This window comes from Lichenostomus cassidix, chromosome Z (assembly GCF_008360975.1).
Source record: "Lichenostomus cassidix isolate B80296 chromosome Z, HeHo_3.0, whole genome shotgun sequence".
NCBI lineage: Eukaryota > Metazoa > Chordata > Aves > Passeriformes > Meliphagidae > Lichenostomus > Lichenostomus cassidix.
Genome location: NC_139511.1, coordinates 73,062,027 through 73,087,224, shown reverse-complemented (window position 1 = coordinate 73,087,224; position 25,198 = coordinate 73,062,027). Strand labels below are relative to the sequence as shown.

Here is a 25,198-nt window from a genome sequence, read left to right as displayed (position 1 = left end):
TCTCTGTCACACCTAAGCCTTTCAATTCAGTCTTTCCTATTATTGGAGTCTTTGAGACCCTCTCTGATCTAGCTCCAAGGGCTTGGTATATCTCCTCTTAGCAGTTCTTGAATCTTATTTGCATCAGGAAGAAGGTAACTGGTAGGAAAGGAAGGATTCTGTTCTACCATACTTCAATTCACTGGTTGTTTTCTCAAAGGTAGAGTCAGTGGAGTGTAATGGGCAGTGTATTCACAGGAGTACAGCTTCAGTGTAGATACACCAGTGATAAATTGGAGGCTACATCCATGTTGTGATGTTCCTGCCTTGGTGTCCTGCTCAGTATATTGCTCTGAAGTCTTGGATGTAAGCCCTTACATAGCAAGATTGATTTTTTTTTTTTTTTTTTTTTTAAACACTGTACAAGATACAGATCTTGAGTTTTTAGATTTCAGCCTGTTTCCACAGTTGAATTTTACAGAAACAGCCATGAGCAATGCTAAAGCATTGGCATTTGCCCATTTGTTAGAAAAAAATGGGATTCCATAAGTCTAGTGGCCATTTCTTACTGCTCTAATTCCAATTTGGATAGCTTGGTATAGCTCTTGCAGCAAATTTTTCATTTCTTTTCTGCCTCCTTCACAAAAAAACAGTCAAAGTACTAAGCCTAGTAAATGTCAGGCTGGTATAAAGGTGCTTGTATAAGTAACTTCTCCAATTCAAGTGAAAACCTGATAATCAAAAAAACATTTTTATGTTGTTATTGTTGTGTTTTTCTTGTTTAGTCTTTGAGTAAAAGCAGAGTGAAAACCAGCATGAGGCTTACTTTTATAGGGAAGGCTTTGCATGAGAATTCTAGAATTTTCATTTCAGCCACATCTCCAGCACTACAAATGTGTCAGAAAATGTAGGAGCAGACAAATTAGATTCAGTGGGAGAAAGACCCATGATTATAAGATGCAGGGGAAAGGTAAATGGAGAAGATTGCCGTGAGCATAAACTTGGCAAACTTGTTAGTGGCTGCAGATTCTGAAAGATGGGAAGGATTCAGGAAGGATATTAGGGGCTCAGAGTAATACTTCACAAATAAGCAAATTAGATGTCCAAGACCATTTCTGTAATGTTTTCTGTATAATGTGGGCTTTGACTAGCACAATGCTATTTGCATTTCAGGTTTTATCATATTTCTTGTGCTACCACTTCAGGTAAAGAGGAGGCTGTCAACTGAACTCAGTGCCTTTTAGCTCCTTTAGGGCTGTTCCACCTTGCAAGACTTTGAAGAAAAATGTGTAACTGCAGTTAAATATGAATTGTGACAATATTTAACAACTTCTTTATAGATTTTCTGGTACTTCATATGTAAATATCTTTGAAGTGATTTTGCCTGCTTTCATTTGATGTTGTGCTTGTGGCAAGCACTTCACTTAGTACAAAAAGGACCTCGAGCACACATCATTGCCAACACTGTAAATAGTGGCAGGATAGTTATTTGTTCATTCTGTTTCTCAGTAAAAATTGGTAATAAATTTCTAGTAGCAACAATCTATAATACAGCTAGACCAGCCTAAGTACTCTGTGTAATACAGTGCACGCAGTAAAACTCTGCTGGCTTCAGGTTTTTTAGTTACACATAAAGCACATCTCTCTAAAAATTAGTATTGTTGATAAGATCTGCCACCTTTATCCCTGGTTGTATGTCCTACTTTGCAAATGCTCTTGGGAAAAGTGCAGGAATGTCTTGGAGTATGTGCAGTGCCACATGTAGACACCAGCTTGTTGATGCTGTGGCCATGAATATCTGGACAGTACTTGCACATACCTGCTTGGATCTGCAAATCAGTATGTCTGTCTTTTAACTGCTTTGAGAAACTGATCCTAATTAAGCAGCCTACGTTGAGTACCAATAAGCTTTAATAGTTGGCATCTGGACATCAGTGAGGGGATTGTGGATTGAACTGTGTACCTACATCTCCAACTACTGATGTTTCTAGTTTAGAATTACTGCTGCTGCAAGCCAAGATGTAAATATCTTTCTGTATTCACTAAGATGAGGTTGTGCTGTCTCAGGTCATCTTACCCTGTTCAGCCTTCTCCTGCAGTGTCATTTACTACCTAATTATATCTAATACAAGAATTTGGTTTTGGGCAGTGTGTTCCAGTTGATATTATGTCCATGTGGGGGTTTTTTTGACTCAGGAAGATCAGTTAAGTGTTTTTCTTTAAACTGTTTCATCCATATAGGTTTTTTTGGTTGTTATGGATTTTGATATGGGTGTTATTCCTCCAGTAGAGATATATTACATTAAAACAATTTTGTTGCTTGTTCATGAGTGTAGCACAAACTGTGTTTGTCCATGTTAATTTTTTGATAGGCAGATCAATAATTTATCTGTATTTGCACCAGGACTTGATAGTCCAGTTTTTGTAGTAGACTTGCAGTTAACTGTTACTCCACTGAAGTAGTGGAATAATGACTGGGAACACCATCCTTGTCATGTAGATAAGGCACTAAAAATACTGTCAGGTAATCCTTAATAGTTGGGGTTTTCCTGTGTCCACATTTTTCTTGTGTACATCAGTGTTTTCTGTCTTACAGAAAGACAGTCAGTTTTGGCCATTTTGTCTAAACTGCGAAGCATTGCTACAGCTCATTGCTGTGTATGTAATTTCTTGCCCAGAGTGCAGGTTTTTTGAAACTCTGATTTTCCTATTAAAGGAAATGATGAAATGGAAGAACTGAAGACATACAGTGTACTGTTGCATACTGATGGCCACATTAAAGATTCTTCTCACCAGAGTTGCATGGTACTATCTGAAATGCTGCTCCTTATAAGCAGATAAAAAGTCAGGCTGAAACACCAGCTCTTACAACTCTTTCCACTTAAGGAAAGACTCTGACACAAATAGCTTTGATTCCACCATGTATTAACTTGTCTGATCATTTCTTCACCACATCAGTCCTCTGGTCAGACCTAAATAATTGTTCCAAAGCTCAGCTGTCCCAGGTTTAGTGTATAGGAGTTTAATGAGATAGCTGCTAGATTTGGAGCTTTCCTAAAAGTACCTGGGTCTCAAAGAGAAGTTCTTACTCCTTCCAAGTATTTTTTCAGCATTTCTTCTTTCTCTAGGAAATAGTTTTCTCTTGTTAGACCTCTGAATCACCTGGAAAACTGAGCCAAATTGGTGCTTTATATCCCTGAAGTCCCTTTTAATAAATTCACTTACTTGTGGTATCTGTAAAAGTAACAACCTACTATTCAAGCAGGGAGTGCTAGAGGCCGCTGAACATGGTGATTTACTGTTCTGAGCTAGTGTTGAAAAGTGTTGGAAGGATAAAAAACTAGCTTTTGTATTGTTGACCAGATGTTGACTTGTTTCTGTCAACAGTTTGTTTTGAGAACAGCAGTGAAAATGCTCCTTGGAATGAAAGTGTCCTTTCAGGAGAGAGGAAGTACATTAGCTTTGAACTTGTGTTTTGGAGTATATTTAAACACTGTCTGCACAGGAGGGTTTAGATACAGCATGGACACAGAAACCAAATTATATTTTGAAAACAATGATAGCTTACCATTGATACAGTGGAAAGTGGGTTCAAACCCAAACCCCCTTGTCTGGTAAAATACAAAGCCTGAAGTGTGCTTCTAGGCTTCAGCTTGAGTGCTTAGTGAAGGTGAAATGGTGATACGTCTTGGCTGCCTCCTTCCTAATAAATCAAACGTGCCTGGGAACATTCCCAGGCACCACGTCCAACTGGCTCAGGACTGCCTTGTCCATACTTCTCAGCCTTCAGCTGGTAGGGTAGGGGAGCTGCTCTGAATTGCCCAGTGTGAGTGGGTCCTGATGGTGTGCTACTCATAAACCTGGGAATTGTGTGGGAGACCAGTAATTGGCACGGCCTGATGCTGGGGAATGTCCTAGCTGCTTTCTAGCATACATGACCATGTTGCAGGGCCTGGGAATATTTCCAGACATGACTTGACTTATAAGTACAGATGTTAGTCCTTGATTCTCCTGAAATTTTTATGGACTAAGGCATGGAGAAGAGTTTTCACATCACAAGGGATTTTGGATGCTTCAAAAAGGTGGATTTAAGAGTGAGTGATTCCTGTGTATTTTGAGGCAGTAATTCTGCACTACTAAAAATCTGTACCTCCTGCCTTGCTTTCATATGGTTTTAGTGGTGGTTAAAACATCTTTCAGAATTCAGTCACCTTTCCAGCACCACCTTTCAGGGATGAGTAGACATGTCTGCCCTCTGTCAGGCGTTAGTTTGTGTATGAATGAACATACTGTGGCCTTTCGTGGAAGTACTGTGTATGAAGTATGGTTTTTAGGGTTGTGAGGAATTTAATTTTGATCGGGTGTGCGTGCATGTGAATATTGAGAGTCTTGATTTATTGCCTGGGTGACGTGGGTGAGGGGACGGTCTTGCACCTTGTAGGCAATGGATCTATTATGTCAGCAGGAAGTGGAGAAACCTCTTTATTTTTTTAGATGTTTCTTCCAGCAAACAGTAAAAGCTTTGTTGAGCTGACTTTATTGATCATATGGAATGATTTCCTTCAGGCTCTCCTGTGTTTTACTGTGCATTATTTGAGTTTAAGTACAGTCCTAGTGTGGATGAGCCAGTGAAACACTGATACTAATCCCAGCTCTAAGTAGATATGTGTCCCAGAAGATAGGATGTCATGTAAACCGATGACTGTTGGAGCAGTTCTGCTCTGGCTGATCACTCTTCTGTGCCTCCTGGCCTGTCCTTCCTCCATGGTGTTTTGAGCTTCATTCCAAGCTATGGCTCTGTCACACAGTCCCCTTCAGGATACTGTTTGTCTTTCTGTAGGTTGTGGAATATTCTGTCAGCTTTGATAGTTTGAATACTTATAGAGAGAAGAGGTTAGCAATATAAAATACTATTCCTGTTCATTGTGTTTTGGCAGGGGGGATGAAATTTTACTTTTGCATGTGCTATCTTAAAAGCCTTGTGAACCAAATGTGTGGCATGTCATGCTTACACCCGTGATGCACCCCACAATTTTGGGAACGTGTAATCTGTGTGACAGTGTCAGCTTTGGAGCACTGCTTTGTATGAAGGATCCATTGTTCAAAGGCAGTGAGCTGTCAGAGCTCACTGTGTCAATTAATATGCAGCAGGCTTTGTCTGCTGATTGTTCTTCTAATTGCATGTACAGGATGATCTGTCTTACCAGCACTAGTGGTGCATATTTAGGGACACAGTACAGTACAGAGATGCTCCCTGTTGTCCCACGGGCTGCCTGTGTGTGTTCAGGGGAATTATTTCAATCCTTGCAAAGCTGCTGGCAGCATTTTAGGAGTGTGGAAAAGAGGGGCTGCAGGCTCTGCTGATGCAGCCATGGGCAGGATCCCTCTTTGACCACTTGTTCTGGAGAGCTGTGATGCTGCTTGTGTTTGAGATGGATGCAACTTGTTCAGGATGGCTGGCTTTTCTGAAGACCTGGTTCTGTGCCAGAGAATGGGCCTTCATCTCTGACTCTCTGCTGCTCTCTATTAGGCAAAGTCATCTAGTACAAGGTTTTACTTGTGTCTATAATCAGTCAAATATCAAAAGGCCATATTTTGTTTAACATATTTATTTGTGATAAAAGCAGGCTATTGCCACCCACAATTACATTCTCACTTCTCCTTTGTAGTGCTCATGTAACTGCAGTGAATAGAAGTGATATGACTGAAAAGTAACTCAAAACATGTATTTTCAACCTTTTTTTTTCCTGTGGTCAGCCAATTTCAGCCTCCATGGGATGGCATTAGAAATGAGGTATGTGCTAGAGGCAAGAAGGGAGCAAGACCCATTCATTTCCCTTCACCAGTAGCCAACACATAGGTTTTATTAAAAGTCACTGTGGAATTGAGGTGGTTGGCAGCCCTGAAAGTAGTTTCAAGTCTAGTGCTGTGCTGTCCTCTCATTTGTTTTATAGCACTAATGAATTTTGCTTGTGTAATGAAGAGAAATAAAAACAGTAGCCCACTTCTCTCTTCTTAAGCACTCAATCCAAACTTGAGTGTATTGGCTAAACTTGATAATTTAAATTTTAGTCATAAGACTTGTATTTGAAATCAGAAGTGTGGTGACCTTGGATTCTTCCTGTTGCAGCTTTTCAGAGGGTGTTAATTTTAAAGGTAATGTAGCCGCCAGCCAAACTTCAGTCTGCATGGTTAGGAAGCAGAGATTCAAGCTGCTTGTGAACCAAATTCTCTTCATTTCTGAGGTGCAAGGTTTAGTTGTATGTTACTTATATAAAATAAACTGTCTGTTTTCAGTGATCACTGAGCAAGTATGTTATAGAACTGAGCTTTGTTTATGCTTCTGAAAGTCTGCTGCCTGTTTACAATTCTATGCTGTTTTCTGCCTTTGTTACAATCTGTCTCTGCTTTTAGTTGGTGTCTATGACTGCAGGTTCCTTTATCTTTACTTTTGTAATCTTTTCCTTGAACCAGTTTGGTAAAGACATAGTTGTCTTTCCTTTTCTCCTGCTTCATTTAGCAATTAAAATTGTTACTCTATAGTTGAATTCTAAAGTATTATACTGTAAAATTGTGTTAAACATTCTATATTTTGTGTACTGTGTGAAAGAATATTTGGCTGTTTAATAAAGGAGAGTACAGAAAACAGTGAAGTATCAGCTATAATGTGTTTTTCTTCAGAGTTTGAATTTTCCTTTTTTGGAAAAGCAGCAAATTAGTGTGTCCATGGAAAACAAGATTAATGCTGAAGTGGTGGTATTTGAACTTTAGATTGTGATGTTCAGTTTTGGATACACATGGCCTTTGATTGAAGTCTTTGGGCAGTTTATGTTTAGAAACAAACAAAAACAAAAAAAAACCCACCCAGAAACTACCTTTTAAAATTTAATTTTGTAAAAGACTAGGCTGAGGAAGTTTTGCCTGTTTTAAGGAACATTGCAATTGTATCAATTACTTAAAACCTGAGAACTTGTTCACCTTTAAAAACATTTATCATTTACCTTGAGTCACTTGTTCCATTTTGATAGCCTCCTTCATATAGAAAATATAGCATGAGATGTCAGTTTAAATACCAATCTAACAGTGCTCTATCTTCTATGTGAAAGGAAGTATTCTGTACATTTTTCCATGTTTGACATCATGGTGTTTTGAATAACCATGTTCCATATTCATATCAATTTTTTGTTTTTGTTTTCAATTTATGCACAGCACTTGCTCTGAAATTTGGGGACTGAGTACACCAAACACGATAGATCAGTGGGATACAACAGGCCTTTACAGCTTCTCTGAACAAACCAGGTGAATATTCTGCCCTCTCTCGCATCATAAAAATCTTGTGGGAGGGATTGGCTTTGGAGGGTCTGTAATGGGATGCTTTAGCTGTAAAATAGACATAAATGCTTCCTAGGCCTCTCATGGTACAGCATTTTGAAGTATTTCCTTGCCAGTGTAGAAATCAGTGTGTTCACAGCTGATGTTTTGACCAATGAAACTCTTAATTCTAGAAGTATTTCTTTTTCATGCCAGTGCTATTGAACAAATGGGAAGACTTGTTAAATGCAAGCTCTAATGTGATTTGGTATTTATATTAACAAAGTTGGAAAACTTAATTCTTTAGACCTAATCTTACAAAGTGTTTAAACTGCTTTGTATGCCACAAGCTTTCAGTTAAATCTTGCTAATTGGCTCAGATACGAGCTACTAAAGAATTGTTTGTAAATTCTTCAGTAGTTAATGGTGGGCAAATTCTAAACAGGGTCTTTATTTTTTCATGTCACATTACTTGATTTGTGTATTGAGGTTTGTCTCCCATCCCATAACAATCATAAACATCTGCATTTGTGTAAGCATATGCAGTCTGTCTTAAAACTAGCAAAACATTTTCAGCTGGTAGCAAGGCAGATGAAGTGAAGAAGATAAACTGTACAGCCCTTACAAGATGTGCATTCATGCTTTTTGCATTACAGTTATACTGCCATGTGGATCACTTGGGCAGCTGACTGCTTATAGGCTTATTTGCAGTCCTGTGGGAATTCTTATGCTTAAAACCATAAAGCATCCATGCCACAGCAAAGCCTCGAGGTGCCTTTAGCAGTGGAAGGGACCATTAAATGTGTGATTTTATTTTTAACAACTGTCTTCTGCATTTAAAAAAGTATATGAAGCAATCATCCTAAATACTTGCTTGGATGTAAGTGGCTTTTAATGAACTCTAAATTCACTGGCAATAATTTGAGCAGCTCAAAAATAAGTTGACATTGCTTGATATGATCATTTTCATTGCATTTGAAGCCTTTTAAATAGAGTATAAATGTCACTAGCAGTGTCGGTGCACTGAATTCTGAGAATGAGCTACCCATGTGTGTACTCTGTTGCTCTAGTGATCAAGACAGCATGCAGTCTGTAAATGCTTCTCAACATCTTTCCCCTGCAGATCTCTCGATGGCCGTCTGCAGGTGTCTCACCGCAAGGGATTGCCACATGTCATTTACTGCCGCCTGTGGCGCTGGCCAGACCTTCACAGCCACCATGAACTTAAGGCAATTGAAAACTGTGAATACGCTTTTAATCTTAAAAAGGATGAAGTATGTGTAAACCCTTACCACTACCAGAGAGTGGAGACACCAGGTAGGAGAATTGCTTCTGATTCTGTTGCCACACACAAGTCTGTGTGTGCTTGTTCAGCATAATATTTTAAATGAAAAGAGAGAGGTGATGCCCTCTCTTGACAGAAGTACAAGACTCTTAGAGATACAGCTTTTGAGATCATACCCCTGAAAGTTTTTAATAATAAAGTTACTGAAAAATCTTTCCAAATGTGTTCATAAACACTTCCAGGACGGCTAGCAGTATCCAGCTGGCCAGGTGCAATTCAGACTGATTAGGAGAAAAGAGTTGATTTACCTTTGCTAATGTGGAATAGTCTTAATTAAGGCACCTAAGAATTCATCTCCTTCAGTAAGTAACAGTGCCAAGTTTCAGAAAATTTCAAAACATCTGAAGAAACTGTTAGATATTTTAGATTTATTTTTTTCCTTTTAGCTCACAGTCATGTATTTTGATTACAATGTTTTTGAATTTTGCCTTTCCAGTCTTGCCTCCTGTACTTGTGCCACGGCACACTGAGATTCTAACAGAGCTTCCACCTCTGGATGACTACACCCATTCCATTCCTGAAAACACTAACTTTCCAGCTGGGATTGAACCACAGAGCAATTACATACCAGGTATTTTCTTAACTACCACTGTAGTTAGTGTGTTCTAACATTGTGTCGCCGGAACAGTAAGTAAGATGGTAATTTCATCCTTGTAAGCGATCAAATTAATTGAAATAATTCACCAGTAAATTAGACTTAGTTGATTTCATGTATTAATTCCAGTGGAAATGTCTAAACACTGTTGTTTGCAGAACATGATCCTGCATGAAACCATGTTGCTGTCATTTCACAATAGCTTACTTGGTTTCAGTAGCTTATTTAGGATTCAGAATGCTAATAAGTGCAAAGTAGATCTTCACCTTATGCTTAAAGCCTCTTTTGCAAACACACAGGGGTTGCCAAATGCTGTGCATTGGAGATTGAGTAATAAACTGATGCTTGATCTCATCGCATGTAGTATGTGAAGAAAACTTTTAAGTTGCAAAGCAGTGTCTTGATTTGTAGTTCACTGTCAGTAATGGTCTGCATTAGCTTTTACTCAGTATTGTTTGCATAGTTTTGTTTTTCAATATGAAAGAACATTGAACTGTCAAAGAATTTCTCCTCCCCCTCTTTGCCCCTTTTTCCACTTCAAAACAACACCAATGCTAATCTGCTGCACCCGAAACCCTGTCATCCTTATTGAAACATAAAAATCAGTTACCTTTGTTTCCTGCCCCAACTTCCTGTTTCCTGTCTCTTCAGGAAGTTGCCTGGAGTGTAAAATCAAGTAAAGCTGAAGTTTGCTGCTAAATGTTTAATGCATTCATGTTAGAAATAAGCTGAAAATTCACATCTGGAGTCTCTGAAAGAATGAGATGACTGCCCTGAAACTCAAATGCGTGCAATGTACAAATTGTACCTACAGGTCTTAAGCAGAATGTTGCTTGTGTTTTCTTTAAATATATCCAAGAATTGAAACGGCATTAAACAATCAATGTAATTTGACCTTTCTGTTTAATTTGGGCAACATCTGTTGCCACCTTTTTAGAGTAATTTAAGGTGCTAGAATTTGTTGTTCCTTTCTTAACTTGTGTATACTTTTTGACTCAAACTGAGGGCTTTTGATTACATTTGCAAGCAACTGACTGGAAAGCCACCTTTTGCAAATCCAGTGCTATGGAAATGAGCTAAAGTAGTTATTTGCAGGAAGTTTGCTCAAGGTGATTGTAGGAATTCACATGATCTTCAGATGTTTATGCAGGTAACCACACCTCATTCTCTTTGTCACTGACACCCTTCTCTTGTGCTCATATCGTGGTATCTTGCTTTATTTGACCTTGCTGACTTAATCTGGAATGCTTGCCTGGCTTCTGATAAGCCTCGTGTGCCTTCAGCCTTCTTCAGAGAACTGTTTTCTTTAGCTGTAGGGCAGCTTAACATCTGGTAGCTTCCCTCCAGTCCTGTCTCAGTACTTGATCTGCAAGAGAGTTTGGTGATCGTGAAGGTGCAGGATGACCTTTGGGAGGTGTTTGTTCCAGTTCAGGTTCTGGATGGGCTGAGCTGCATCATCCACACTTCTGGCAGCACTCAAGCTCTGCTAAAAATGTTCAGTGTCCCACCTGAGTGTTCATTTCCAGCTGCGTGGTGCTCAACCTCTGACCCTAAACTATTAATAGTACTAGGTGGAGTAAATCTCTGTTTGGGCAGAGACTAGACATGGAAAATAAGCTGTGCCAAAGAGCCTAGATTAGCAACTGGAAACAAGAGTCGTGGATTTGATTGGAAATGTGTATTGACCTTTTGCACAGCTGTGGACTTAACTCTAGTGAATGATTTGGAGGAGGGTGAAGTCCCCTTTATCCCAATGAATGCTGTGAAAATCTTCAAAACGGGTATGATTTTTGTTATATTTCTTACTAGTGAAGATTTCCCTTAATCATCCTTTTAAATTCTTGCTTGAATTTTGTCACATCTATATTTAGCACACAGAATGAATCAAAGATAAAAGTCTCGGTTCATTTTAATTTAATCAACTGACTTAATCTAGTTTCCTCTCACTGGTTTCCTTCTGATCTCGTGATACTGCAGTACATCTAAGACATGATATTTGTTATAATTTTATTTTATTTTATTTTATTTCTTAAGTAAAGGGGTTTTATCTTTAAATTTCTGCTGTTTGGTAATAATGTATTTAAAAGTGTTTAATCCCTGGAAGTTTCAGAGACAATTCCAAGATGATTGCAGAGATAGCTAGCTTCAAACACTTTCACTAAAGAAATGCAGGTTTTGCCTTTAATATGTAGGAAAAGACACTTGCCCAGTTCAAAGAAAATTATTTCCTGAAAGGCAGTTGTTTAACTTGTTATCTGGATTACAAAGAACATTTTGAATGGAGAAGAGGAACATGCATACTCTCCTGGGTTTGAAGATATTTCTGAGGAATTAGACACAGTTTCTGGTATCAGAACACTTCAAAGTTGGTACTGAGTTTACTTTGGTCTGTGAAATTCTGTCTCTAAAGAAAGCTAGTTAAAATAGATGATAGGTTTAATACAGCTTAGAAATATTAGTAATAATAATAGTAGAACTTTTGCTGTGTTCTAAGTTAGTTAAGATAGTTATAAATGAGTCAAATCAGCTGTTGGGTGTTGAAGAAATATGTATTTGGGGACTGAACTGAAAAATAACCTTTAAATCTAACAACTTCAGTAAAGTGTGGGAGGGTATCTGATCTGATGGTTATCCTACATAAAGACAGCTCACACTGTTTTTTTGTGGAAGTCACCAGATGGTTTTTTCATTTGTAATTCTACTAAATATGAAAGCTGTTGATCACAATTGCAAAATTGTTACTCATTGTAGTGACAGCATCTTGTCTTAAATGGAACAAACAAGGATTCTGGTAATTATGTAATATATTTGAGCAATTGACTGACATACAAGAGAAGATACATTTTACATACCAATAAGGCAGGTAATGTGTTTGAAGTCATAGTTGAAGGAAAAAGGGATAGCAAAATGACATTCTGATTCAGTGTTCAGGTGTTACAGAGCTCATGAAGATGTGATGACAAAATGCACAAGAGTAAAATCTTACAGAAGTTTCCTCAGTCATTCTACAAATTGGTGGATTTTTCTTTTTTTTTTTTTTTTTATTTATAGAAACACCTCCTCCAGGGTACATCAGTGAAGATGGCGAAACAAGTGACCAGCAGCTGAACCAAAGCATGGATACAGGTAATGTTTATTTTTCATTTGTTTCAAGGCTTTGGATTACAAGCTGTGATCCCTCTGCATAGGAGCGTGAATTCAGCCCAAAAGGTGGCAGTTTTCCTCTGTAAAACTTGGTGTTTTCTGCTTAAAAATACCACTTTTAGTCTTTAATGAACAAAACAATTTTTTACCAGGGGAATGCTTTTAAAACATTCTGTGCAATATTAAGTATATTATATTTGTTTTGCAACAGAAGTATACAAGTATAATTAAGACTTCACTAGAAACCCTTAAAATAGATTTTAATAGCTAAATTGGTTTCAGCCATTCCGTGGTAAACAGGTTAATTGAAGCAAAATGTCTGTTGGCCTGAACAAGTTGCAGACAATCTGTGTTCTGAGAACCTCTCTCTAACTCTGACAAACTTGCCACTTCTGCCATGTTTCAAATTAATTCTTGTATGGAAGGCTCTGTGGCAAAAGTAGCAGCATTTGTGCCTTTGTATGTAAGGGTTTCTAGATAATGTGGTTGACCTTAGACTTGCACAAAGCACAGTTAATGTGCTGGGTAAGAGCCTCCTGCTGTGCGTTGGCAGACTCTAGTGTGCTTGGTTAGCTGATGTTAGCAACCATTTTCAGTTAGTTGGAGTCAGCTGCACCAGTTTCTGTAAGAACTGCAATATTTTCCCACTGTGTGACAATAAATACCTTAATTAAAACAGCCTGACATCAGCAGTCACTGTAGGAATGTTTCTGTGAAAGCCTTCTTGTGTATTTTGCCTTCTTGTGTGCATATTGTGTTGGAAAGTTCATGTTTTTTTTTTAATTTTTAAATTCCCCCTTCTGGGAAAGAATTGTTTCCTTAAAGGAGGAAATCTAGCTTGCTGTTTTCTGGAGATCATACAATCATAAGTTATAGAATGGTTTGGGATGAAAGGGACCTTAGAGATCCTCTCTTTCCACCAGGGACACCTTGCACTACCCCATGTTGCTCCAAGCCCTGTCCAACCTGGCCTTGGACACTTCCAGGTATGGGGCGGCCACAGCTTCTCTGGTAAACCTGTGCCAGGGCCTCAGCATCCTCAGCATAAAGATTTTTTTCCTGATATCTAATCTAAATTTCTCCTCTTTCAGTTTGAAGCCATTCCCCCTTGTCCTGTCACTACCTGCTCTTATAAACAGTCTCTCTCCAACTTTCTTGAAGGCTCCCTTCAGATACTGGTTTATCTTTTCGAAGATAAACCTTCTCCTTTGATAAGACAGGCAATGTCTTGCTTGTCTCATCCACTCTTTCTTAGCTGCTTTCTCACTGAATTTGGGAAGTCACTACCCTCTCACTGGAGAAGTGCATAAATAATGTTCAGAGTGTGCACGAAGTGAGAGTTCTGACAAATACAACACTAAATTGAGTATTTATGAGGAGGGGTGGGTTCCCAGAAGTCTGGAAAATTGAATGAAATCCTAATTTCATTCAATCCTGATTCATTTCAGAGTGTGTGACATTCCAGACAACTGGTTGTAGGATTTCTGAGATTTCTTCCTCTGAAAAATTTCAGTGTAAAACTGATTTAGGTAATGGTTATGCCTACTGATCTGAAATAATGAAAACCATTTGCTCTGAAACCTGTCTGTCTTGCTTCAACAGGATCTCCAGCAGAGCTGTCTCCTAGTACTCTTTCTCCAGTTAATCATAGCCTGGGTAAGCTGGAAATACTTACAATTATTTCTCTGTGTGTGGTGACTCTTCATTATATATGTAATTACTTTAAAAGTGAAAATGCACTTTAAGAAATTAAGAGCAGTATTAAGAGGTGACTGTTGGGTTGGCTTCCTGATGTTAAATATAATGGGGCTGGGTTAATCACTTGTTAACAATTACTCTATTTCTGTAACTGTTGAGCTCCTAGCAAAGAGTAAGAGTGGTATCTGTGTGTGTACAGGAATAGCATTTATAAAATAAGTAGTTTAAAGGATGTTTGCTTGTCCTTAATGCTGCTCAGACTTGCTGTCTCCCTTGTGTGTGTGTGCTCTGCTGCTCTTCTCATGTACTGTTTCACCTGTAACCACAGCACAGTTGTTGCTCCCACATTAGTAGCCCACCTGCTTTGATCCGGTGCCATTGCTGTGTGTCTGTGTAAGTGCCTCAGGAAGATCAGATTGCCATGGGTTTGTTTAAGGAATGGTGACAGGATGTGACAGGAAAATGCTGTTCAGAACGCTGAGTAAGTAATTAGGGTAGGTAAGAAGGGGAAGCAGTGAAGAAAAAGCTGAAGATACACGGGAAATATACTGTGCTCTGGTAGGGGATAATAAAGTAGCTTAGAACTACCTTTATCTGAAGAGATGGTGTAGTACAAGAGAATGTGATTTTCATATTTTTTCCCTTTTTGTTGTTCAGTGTTTGATAGTTTAATCTTTTCTTTAATGCTGCCAAAATGTTTACAAGCTACAGAAAAAGGCAACACGAATGTGTCAACGTCTGGTGCTCAGAGCACCATTAACTTAATCATTTTGCAGAGCAAAATGCAAGTACTGAACTAGATGAGCTGTGGTCAGATTAGATCACCCTTTCTTCCCCTCCTCCTTCCTTTGTGTGGAAGATTGAATTCCATTCTGTTTACTGAAGTAGGTAAAAAGGACAGCAGGCAAAATGTAGTTTGAGTAGTTTGAGGAGAACTACTGCTGTCATTTCTGGGAGAGACAAATAGCAGGGTAGATCAATCTACTTTCAGCCTCAAAATCTGTGTTAAGCTTGGTTTTTAAAATTTTTTTTTAGACTTGCAACCAGTTACTTACTCGGAGCCTGCGTTTTGGTGTTCAATAGCATATTATGAATTGAATCAAAGAGTGGGAGAAACCTTCCATGCGTCTCAGCCTTCCCTGACTGTAGATGGCTTTACAGATCCATCAAATTCAGAGCGATTTTGTCTAGGTCTGCTTTCCAATGTAAACAGAAATGCTACAGTGGAAATGACAAGGCGACATATAGGTAAAGATCTCTGATCTTTTAACTATTTAATTTCATTTTGTTGGTTAAATTATCTGGAATGATCCAGGTAGGATGTGTGTTGGGTTCCTTTTACCCTTGTGCAGCCAGCCATCAACCTTCTCTCTCAAGGTTGTCAAGGCTAGTTTGGTCTCTGGCTGAGAGCAGAAGTGGAAAGACACAGAGGTCACCGCTTCAGAAATTAAGGAGAAATGTAGCAGCTTCTACAGAAGACAGTTGGAACTGGGAGGGGATGTAGTGATGGCTGGAGCTGAAAGGAGCTGCCTTTCATCACTCAGTAGCTGCTAAGCTGGTGGCAGCAGCAGTCACACAGCTGTCACACTGTGAGCAGCACAGGAGGAAGCCACTCTACTGTGTGGCCTTCTTGTTGCTCACGTTGCTGTTCCTGCCTTCTGTGAAGTGATGGTGCACCAAACATCCTGGGGGGCAAGTTCTTGGCTTCCAGGTTCCTCCATGGGCCACTGTCCTGGGCAGCGTTTGCATTCAGAATTGCTTGTAATTGAAATTTAAGCTTTAATTACAAAATAATATGTTACTTAGTTTATTGTACTTTATAAAATACAGAATGGACACTGATAGGATGAAATTTCGAATTCTTTTCCAAAATGGGAAAAGCTGCTATTAAGAACAGATTGTTTTGACTTGATGAAGATTTTCTTTGTAATAGTTAGTCAAGAATGTTTTCCACAATGCAGTTTCTTGACTTTAGATTCTTTGGTAAACTACTTTTTTTTTTTTTTTTCTGGGTACTTTCATTAGCAACATTTACGAGATTTTTTGTTGTTGTTTTTACTTTCAGTAGAATTTCAGCCTCTTTAGTAGAACAGACTCCTTTTATGCCAAATTCAAATGCCGAATCCAAATGCTTGTCTAATAAAATTTTAGATGTGCAGAAACCCAGGCTGTGCCTGTGCTGACTGGTCAAATGATCAATGATGAGGAAAAGCAAAAATCTCATGAGGCCTCACTCTTTAATAGAGCAGCTCACGTTTTGTTTGAAAAATTATTTTGATGAGAAAAGGGAATGGAAACTATGGCCTATAAAGGATCTGTTAATTATAAATAGTTCTCTTTGGGAGATCAATTGCACATAATTTATTTTCTGCTAGAAATAAACCACACAGATTTGTTTTCCACTCAGAGAGAGAGAACAAAATAACAGTTTAAAAGTGGACAATTGGGATTTTTTTTACAGTTTTTTTTTTGTAATAGGACTAAATGAAGTCCTGTTGTTTTTGTTAAAGCAGTGCAGGAGTATGCAGTGGGTTGTGAAATAGTGTGGGTACATGTAAGCAGAGAGTGTTGCAGTGGTGATCTTCTTCTGCAGTGTGTTTTCTCTTTTGGCCATAGTGGCCCGTGCTGCTTCACATACAATGCTTTAATATTAGCACAAGTTTTAATTCTGGTTTAATGAGCACTGCTTCTGAGCTAAGATTTGGTTACAAGCCATTATATGGCTGGAAAATTCTTTCACTTTTGACCAAAAATTATTCTGCTTCTCCTTCATATATTGTACATTTGTGGGAGAAAAATGCAAGTTGTGTTCTGCTCCTGCCACAGCTGTCAGCACAGCAGCAAGGTCCTGTAGATAATTGATTTCGTTTCTGTCGTAAAGAAAAACCTTGGCTTTCTCTGAAAAATAAACTCCCTTGTCCTAATCTGCTTGTGTCATGTTATAACTAGAGTTCCTTTGGATTCTCTAGGCAGGGGAGTGCGTCTGTATTACATTGGAGGAGAAGTTTTTGCTGAGTGCCTGAGTGATAGTGCAATCTTCGTTCAGAGCCCCAACTGTAATCAAAGATATGGCTGGCATCCTGCAACTGTGTGCAAAATTCCACCAGGTTAGTGGCGTCCCAAAAGTCTCACATGAAAATACTCAGTGAAGGTACTCACTGAGTAATACTTGCTTTCCTTTTTTTGTAATTTCTTGATATATTCAAGCTTCCGTGTAGCAAACACAAGAATTCACTGACTGTACCTTTCTGACTCTTTATAGGATGCAATCTAAAGATCTTTAATAACCAAGAATTTGCTGCTCTCCTGGCTCAATCTGTGAATCAGGGCTTTGAAGCAGTTTATCAGCTTACTAGAATGTGTACCATAAGAATGAGCTTTGTTAAAGGATGGGGAGCTGAATACAGGTAAGAAAAGAAAACCCTTAGCTCTTAAATTTAGAGTTCATAATTTTTGTTCTTTCGCTGGTGTACCATTTCTATCTGGCTTGAAAGCCGTATGTACACACTTCTTGCTACTATTGTGGATATGCTGCCTGCAAATTGAACCCATATTTTCCTCGTCTCCCCCTCAGCTATGAAACTGCTAAGTTACAAAGTCCATAAACTGATTTTAGTGTTGCATTGAAGCCAACTGTTGAGCAAGGAATGTCGTCAAAGTTCCTTTCCCTTGCTTAGTCCTGCTGGCTTGCATGTTGTGGTGAGATCCCTGACAACATCTTGAAGTTTCACACTTTGTGCAGTGAGATTATTTGGTGTTTGTTAGACATGGAGTCATTTTGGTCTCTGTCTTGTTCTGCATATAGCATGAGTTCCTTAAGTTGTGGTGCAGGATGGTGTTGGTGGTACCCAACTGAGAGACTTGGAGTCACTTGCAGTGCCTCTTGCAGAATGAAGTAGCTGGGGAGCATGCATCTAAGGGATGGCAAGTATTTTGGAACTTGTAGTGGAAAAAGCTTTGCAGGAGTAAGATGACTGTGTTTGTGTAGTAAAACTTCTAAAAACAGTTCCTTGAGTGGAAAAAATAGCATTTTATCTACTTTTGAATAGATTCCAATTGTATTCTCTATTAGCAGAAATGAAAAGCTGTAGTTGAGGACAGTGCCTGTTTTTAATGTACTATGGGAGTTCAAGAAAAAAAGCAATTGACTTCTAACTGAGCAGTTTTAAAGATTTCATTATTTTGCAGAGCTTGAACTGTGGTTTTAAACAAATTTCTTAAACCTCTCTAGAAATTGCCCACTGAAGAAATGAAGCCTACCATGTCAATACCCTAATGAGATACATAATGATTTCTTTTTTTTTTAATCCATATAATTTCTGAAGTTGAATAATGCCGTGTAGGCTCCACTTGGGTTGATTCCTTTATCTGCTCTTGAAATACATACATGTAAATAGCGGTGTCAGTATGTGGGGGAGGTTTCTCAGCTGAGTGAAGCCAATTTTGTAATAGTCTAATGAGATGAAATGAGAAATTTGAGTAATGGAATAAATCGGTACCTCTTTGTTAGGAAGAGGTACACAACAAAAAATCTGGCTCAGGTTTAAAGAGCTATTGGATTTGGCTCTGAAGGAGTATGTATACACTTAGGCATAATTAAATACAACATTCAAATCTGCACCAAAGACAGGCTTAATCAGTCAGGTTATACAGAGGCATCTTGGAGTGAACAGAGTGTAAGTGCTGGTTTAAAACTGTGGGGAGGCTTTTGTTAAAGTTACTTCTAAGTGGGGTGAGTTGTGGTCCAGAGGATTAAAAAGGCTCCAGTGGTAACACTGCCAAAACATCACAGAAACTGGTTAGTGACTAATGCCGAACTAGTTTCTTTGCACCTCTCTCTAAGATGATGCTAATAAATTACTGATACATAAAGCTTGTAAGCATGCTGCAGCTGGGATTAGAGCAAGAAGAGGTGGCTCCAGCAAGCACAACCTTGAATTTAAATTAGTGTAGTCTGACTTGTCAAAATGGACCAGGAAACACTGTAAATCCCATCACTCTTGTTAAAATGTCTGTGCTTCATTATTATATGAAAGAAACATTTCTCAATGAACAGACTTGGGCAAAGGCAAAGCATTATTGCATTTCAGGCATATGTGAATAAACATGCAGGTATGGCAGGGTGATACGTTTTATAGGCTTGGTAGACAAAATAAGTTACAGCTTTGTGACATGTTGGCCCAAATTGGGGATGGTGAAAGTTCAGATGACCAGTCAAATGTTTATGTGAGCACAGGAACTATCAGGTCTGGGATCATCTTCTAAAGAAAGTTCAGTAGAGGTAATTAGTGGTATTTGAACTGGAAGTCTGTGGGTTGATGAAGCTGTCTTTTTAGCTTTAAAATGGTTGCTCAGTGACTGTCACTATTTGATCAATTTTTACCTTCCTAGTGCAAAGCCAGGGTGTTGAACAGAACCAGTTGTAAAATTTTGAGGAAGTGTGTTGTGAAACACATTGTAGGGGAGTTGACAGTTGTGGAATAATGAACTTCCTTCTTTGGGAGAGGGTTCGAGAGTAAATGGAATTATATTTCCTGTGGTTTAGATTTGTTTTTCTGCTATATCACTTTGTTCTGGCATAGGCATTCTGGGCTAAGATAACTGTTTTGTTGAGTGCTGAAAGAGCACAGACCCCATCTGCTGTCTTTTAGAAAATGTGAAACTTTTAAAGTCAATCTTTGCTGTCTTAATCTTTTTGCCTTTTCTATTCCTCTGTTTGTATAAACAGATTTCCTTGAAGCAAAGTTCTGCAGTGCCGACAGTAAAAATGAAGGAGCTGGGTTTGTGTCTGACTAATCTGCTGCCTTTGAATCTTGGGGTAGCTGGAATTACTAGGAAAAACTGGCTTAGCAACCCTAGTCTTGCCAGTCTAGTTAGGGAAAACTCCCATGCCTGGAGTGGGTACACTGAAATAACAGGATTTCTCAGGCAGAGTGTGTCCAAGACTGATTTCTTTACTTTGGAGATGAGAAGGAAGACGTTTGAATAACAGGTCTCTGAAACAAAGATACATGGGAGACAGAATGAAGATTTTATGGTTTTCAGTCCTTCAGCTTTACTGAAAATTGCTATATGGTGTTTAATTAAGGGCTTCTATTGTAGCAAGTTGTAGGCAACTTAGTATAGAAGAGAAGAGAAACACAATTTCTACTTCAGTTGTTTGTGTGAGGATGTTACAGTACAAAACACATGTAGAAGTGTAAGATTACAGGAAATAGGAGATAAAGTTTGGTGTTCCTTTGAGATACCATCAGTTAGCGTGCTGTTTTGAAACAGTGTTTCTGACATCATCTACCAGTTTCCTTATACATTTATCATGTCATTTGCTCCAAAAAGCCGGAGCTTATGATCACCATAGCGTTGTGCTGTTTGGCCATGCTGACAGTGTAGAGCCAAGAGTTTCTATTCCATATTTCTCAGTAGTTGTCTACAAAATTCAAATCCAGTTAGCAAGCAGGCTCTTGGGAAGTTGAGATACAGGTGCAAACAGTTGTTTGTGGTGTGAACACTGCACTGGTTGGACAACCTTCCATCATGAATTTCTCTTTTAGAAGTAAGGCTCATGGTGTGGTACTTGAAATACTCCTGTTACTATTCTCCAGAGTGGAATATTCTTGATGTATTAGGGACAAGCATATACTTACTGATGTGTCTTACATATGTGAAGCATTTTGGAGTTTTGGGGCTTTTTTTTCCTGGAAAAAGTTTAATTACAGTTATGGTAATGGTTGCAGATTTTTCTCTGTGTACTAGATATGGATGGAAACATATTTAATCATATGATGCAGGATTTTGTGGGAACTGAACCTTCTTTCTGGCTGTAAGTGGTTGACCTTGGCTGGATTTCAGGCAGGGTCAACCAAAGCAACTCTCTCACTCCCCTCCACAGCTGGACAGGAGAGAGAAAATACAGTAACAGGTTCCCAAGTTGAGATAAGGACCGTGAGAGATCCCTCACCAAATACCCTTGTGGGCAAAGCAGGCTTGAATTAGAGTTATTGATTCAATTTACTACTAACACAATCAGAGCAAGATAATGAGAAGTAAAAGAAGACCTTCCCTCACCCCTCCCTCCTTGCTGTCTCTCCCTCCTCCCCCAGCTGTGAAGGGAGATATGAATGGTTGTAATGGTCAGTTCCTCACATTTTTTTCCTGCCACTGCTCAGGGAGAGGAGTTGGAGTCCTTCCCCTGCTCCAGTGTGAAGTCTCTGCAATGGGAGACAGTTTTACATGAGCTTCTCCAGTGTGAGTTCATCCCATGGGCAACAACTCTCCATGAGCTGCTGCAATGTGGATCTCTCTTCCATGGGGTGCAGTTCTTCAAGCACAGGCTGCTCCAGCCTGGGTCCCCATGGGGTCACAAGTCCTAGCAGGACACCTGCCCCAGCATGGGCTCCTCTTTTCACAGACCAGCATATCCCTGCCAGGACCCTGCTCCAGCATGGCCTTCCCATGGGCTCACAGCCTCTCTCAGGCATCCCCCTGCTGCAGCCAGGGCTCCTGCAGGGATCTCTGCACCCCTGTGCCTCCATGGGCTGCAGGAGCACAGCCTGCTCACCATGGCCATCACCATGGGCTGCAGGGCAATCTCAGCTCCTGCCCTGACCTTGGTGTCTGCAGAGTTGTTCCTCTCACATGTTCTCACCTAGCTCTTCTCTGGCCACAATTACAACTGGGCAACCACTTCCTTTTCTTCCTGAATCTGTTATCCAGGAGGTATGACCATTCCTAACTGGCTCAGCCTTGGCCAGCAGCATGTCCATCTTTGGAGCTGCCAAGGATTCGCTCTGCCAGACATTCGCTCTGCCAGCAGCTTCTGCTTCTGGCAGCTTCTCACAGAAGCCACCCCTGAAGCTCCCTGTGCTATCAAAACTTGCCCACACCAACCCAAATCACTGACTTTTCCCTATTCTTTGTTTTCTAGGCGGCAGACGGTAACAAGCACTCCTTGCTGGATTGAGCTTCACCTGAATGGGCCCCTACAGTGGCTGGACAAAGTATTGACTCAGATGGGCTCCCCTTCAGTTCGCTGCTCCAGCATGTCCTAAAACTCTCCTCTTTCACCAGTGGGCTAAAATTCTGGTCCAGTCAACAGACTTAATATAACAGCTCGTCTGTCGTAGTATTTGTGTGTGGTCCCCCATGAACTGTTTACTATCTAAAAAGGTTTTTTAAAAAGAAAAAGAAAAAAAAAAGAAAAAAAAAAAGAAAAGGAAAAAAAAGAGAAAAAACAGCACTTGAGGTCTCATCAGTTAAAGCACCTTGTGGATTCTGTTTCCTATACTCTGATACTAGATGAAAATTTAGTGTATAGAAAAGCCTTCTTCAGAAAGAAGGGACAGTTCTAAAGACTCTTTAATGGTGTTTTTTATTGGGTATATAATTGAGTGTCCTAATGGTTATCAATAACATGAATAGCTAAGTATATATACAAATAATGTATCATGATCTCAAATATCACAGTATTGTGCTGTTCTACATTTTAGTTCCCATAAGTAGTCATTTTGGTTTTTTGATTGGGGCAAGTATCTCATAAAATTCCAAGACTTTGCTCTCGTATTCTTTTATATTTTTTTTAATATAAGCAGGTTTTCAAGTTGTCCTAAACATAAAAAGACTTTCCTTATAGAAAAGCTTGATTTTTTGTCTGCCTTCTTAAAGAAAAAGAAAGTCCCTCCATTGGAAGGGAAAGAAATGTCTTGAGATTCATCTGTGAAATCTTAAGGCACTTTATATACTTAATGGGGCCTAAAATGAATCCATATTATAAATTCTGAGTATCCATCACACTAGCAGTCTACTTTTTGATACCCATCTGAGTTGATGCATCTGTTGCCAGCAGTATTCCTGGCAGTGGTGTAATTTGGGACTTTTTTTGTACCTTGGATCATTGAAATGAGTGGTTTTTCTCATGGAATGAGAATTTGCCATGGCTTTGGATATTGGATTAAGTGCACAAGGTTATTGGCTTAAACCTTACATCTGTATTTTTTTCACTGAATAAGTCTTACCCTTTCCTATCTGTATTTTTTTCATTTTTTCATATGTGACTAAAAATAAGGGGATTTAGTTTTTGGAGCCATATACCTTGAAAAATCATTTCCCGGGGTAAGCTAGACTCTTTTTGTTTAGGTTTTAAAATAGATGCAGCTTCTTAACATATTTCAGTAACAGAATTGACATTTCTTATCTGAGTCGCTTCTATAGTTTACTTACACACCAGATCATAAGCATTCATTATGTCATAATGGGCCTTGTTATTAAAAGTAGTTGCTTCTGCAAAACCTCTAGGATAGTGGTTGCTGAGGTATGACCAGCCAAGGAGGACTTCCAGGTTCTTCATGACAGTGCATGTTATTGTGAACCCTTGGACACTACAGCTGCACCATATTAAAAATATTCTGAAATATATTCTACAAATAAGTCTGGGTTGGGGATGGGTTGGGAAACTGTATAGAAGGGTTATTCTGACTTGAAAAATACACATCTTACTAACAATCTTGTGATCTAGCTGTCTGTCATTCTTTTGTTATTGTGGCAGTAGCAGGATTGCCTTTGTCTGTTTTTTTCCATTGTTTCATCAATTACACTAGTTTTGTACTTTGTAAGTACAGCTAGTGATAACTTAGCTTTGAGAACAAAAATGTGGCCAGTGTTACAGCTTTTAATCACTTGACTGAATTGATGATAGTGATGGATATTTTTATGCCATAATGACTAGGGCATAGAAGCAATACCAAAAATCAAGCCTTGGAAAAGTGGGCCAGACACCTTTCAAAAATTGGCAAAGCAGTTACCAGTTTGTGCTAGTTTTACCAGTAGACTAATGTATTGGTAGAACTTGTGAACCTAAGAGATAAGCTTCATGCGTGTTGCATTTGCCTAATATGTGAATACACTAATAAAAGTTTTAATTCTCACAATGGCTGTTTGGTTTGGTTTGTTTTTTTTTAATTAATTGCTGTATATTTTTTGTTGGAGGTTAGGGATTATCCTAACCCACCCAGATAAATGGTACAAGTGTCTTGCATGTGGTGGGTGGAAAGGTTGAGTTCAGATGTTAATACCACTTTTCATGCAGCTGTTGTGCAGGTTCTGGCACTGTGTGTGTTTGGTGGTACAGACTCCTACTCCTGATGGAGTTTATTACAGCAGTTGCTTTTCCCTGCCACAATCAAATTGCATCCTACTCTATCTCAAGTGTTTACTTTCACCTGTGAGACAGATAAGAGCAACTTGTCTGGGTCAGATTCACATTTTTGAGCAGGTTGCAGCTTGAATCAGTTGGGTGGCCCAATTCTGTGGTCTCCTTGCTGTGAATTTCTGAATGTGCCTTTCCCTTGTGGCAGTGTTAGTTGCTGTGCCTTGAACACCATAGTAACCTTGGCTCTGCTTCTTCTCATGGTGAGCACTTCCAAGGAGAGCCAGGACACTGCAGACATGGCCTGAGATGCTGCCTGTGTGCAGCATGATTCTGGTCTGTGCTGAAGCCACTGTTTTTGACTTCTGTTAGTGCCACTGAAACGTTCTCTCACACCATTGCTGCTCCAGCCACAGCTTAGAGGCACAAGGGAACTTACCTGTGTTTGTAATGTTTGCTTGTCTGTTTCCTTTAAATGCCTTTGGCAGTTCTTGACTAACTTTAACTTACCCCTATTTCTTAATCCAGTGCCATTCTGACTTACCGCACTGCTGCTCTGCTTGTCTTCAAAATCATGCAGATGACCCCAGCATCTTAATGCAGAATGCCTGTGTTACATAAGGAATGTGATTTCCACCCTCTCCTCTTCTGCTAGTCAAAGTACTGATGGCCAAAATACAGATAAAAAGTGAATTACTTTTTTCAATGAGGCTATTTTGTAAAATAAAACATGTAGCAAGTATGGAGTACTCAAGTGGAGACGCTTTCAGTAAAGTATGGGTAGCCAGCTGCTTACCTGTGTCACAGAGCTGGAAAAAACTCTGTACAAACTGTTGCATTGACTTTAATTCCATAAGCCTGGGTCCTGATCTCTCTCATCACTAGCCCTGCCTGAACTTGGTTTTCATAGAATTGCCAAAGCCAAGTAATCAAAATCTAGGTAGTTGATGTAAACATCCAAGCCTAAAAATGGTTTTTGAGTTGC

At 39.2% G+C, this 25,198-nt stretch overlaps 1 protein-coding gene across 7 annotated transcripts in view; it reads left to right on the top strand.

Annotated features, from left to right (window-relative positions):
* The window catches only part of SMAD2 (SMAD family member 2), a 50,087-nt gene extending 26,090 nt beyond the window's left edge, over window positions 1-23,997 (top strand). For 2 of the 7 annotated variants that reach the window (XM_085043480.1, XM_085043484.1), the window contains 10 exons: window positions 7,189-7,278; window positions 8,414-8,607; window positions 9,072-9,206; window positions 12,282-12,356; window positions 13,298-13,360; window positions 13,977-14,030; window positions 15,108-15,320; window positions 17,042-17,179; window positions 17,335-17,479; window positions 21,997-23,997. In XM_085043480.1, coding sequence (XP_084899606.1) covers window positions 7,189-7,278; window positions 8,414-8,607; window positions 9,072-9,206; window positions 12,282-12,356; window positions 13,298-13,360; window positions 13,977-14,030; window positions 15,108-15,320; window positions 17,042-17,179; window positions 17,335-17,479; window positions 21,997-22,120 — 1,231 coding nt within the window. In that variant the 3' untranslated portion in view covers window positions 22,121-23,997. The remainder of the gene's footprint in view (window positions 1-7,188; window positions 7,279-8,413; window positions 8,608-9,071; window positions 9,207-12,281; window positions 12,357-13,297; window positions 13,361-13,976; window positions 14,031-15,107; window positions 15,321-17,041; window positions 17,180-17,334; window positions 17,480-21,996) is intronic. The other 5 variants (XM_085043482.1, XM_085043481.1, XM_085043485.1 and 2 more) reach the window with 5 other exon arrangements.
* Window positions 23,998-25,198: the final 1,201 nt, after the last annotated feature.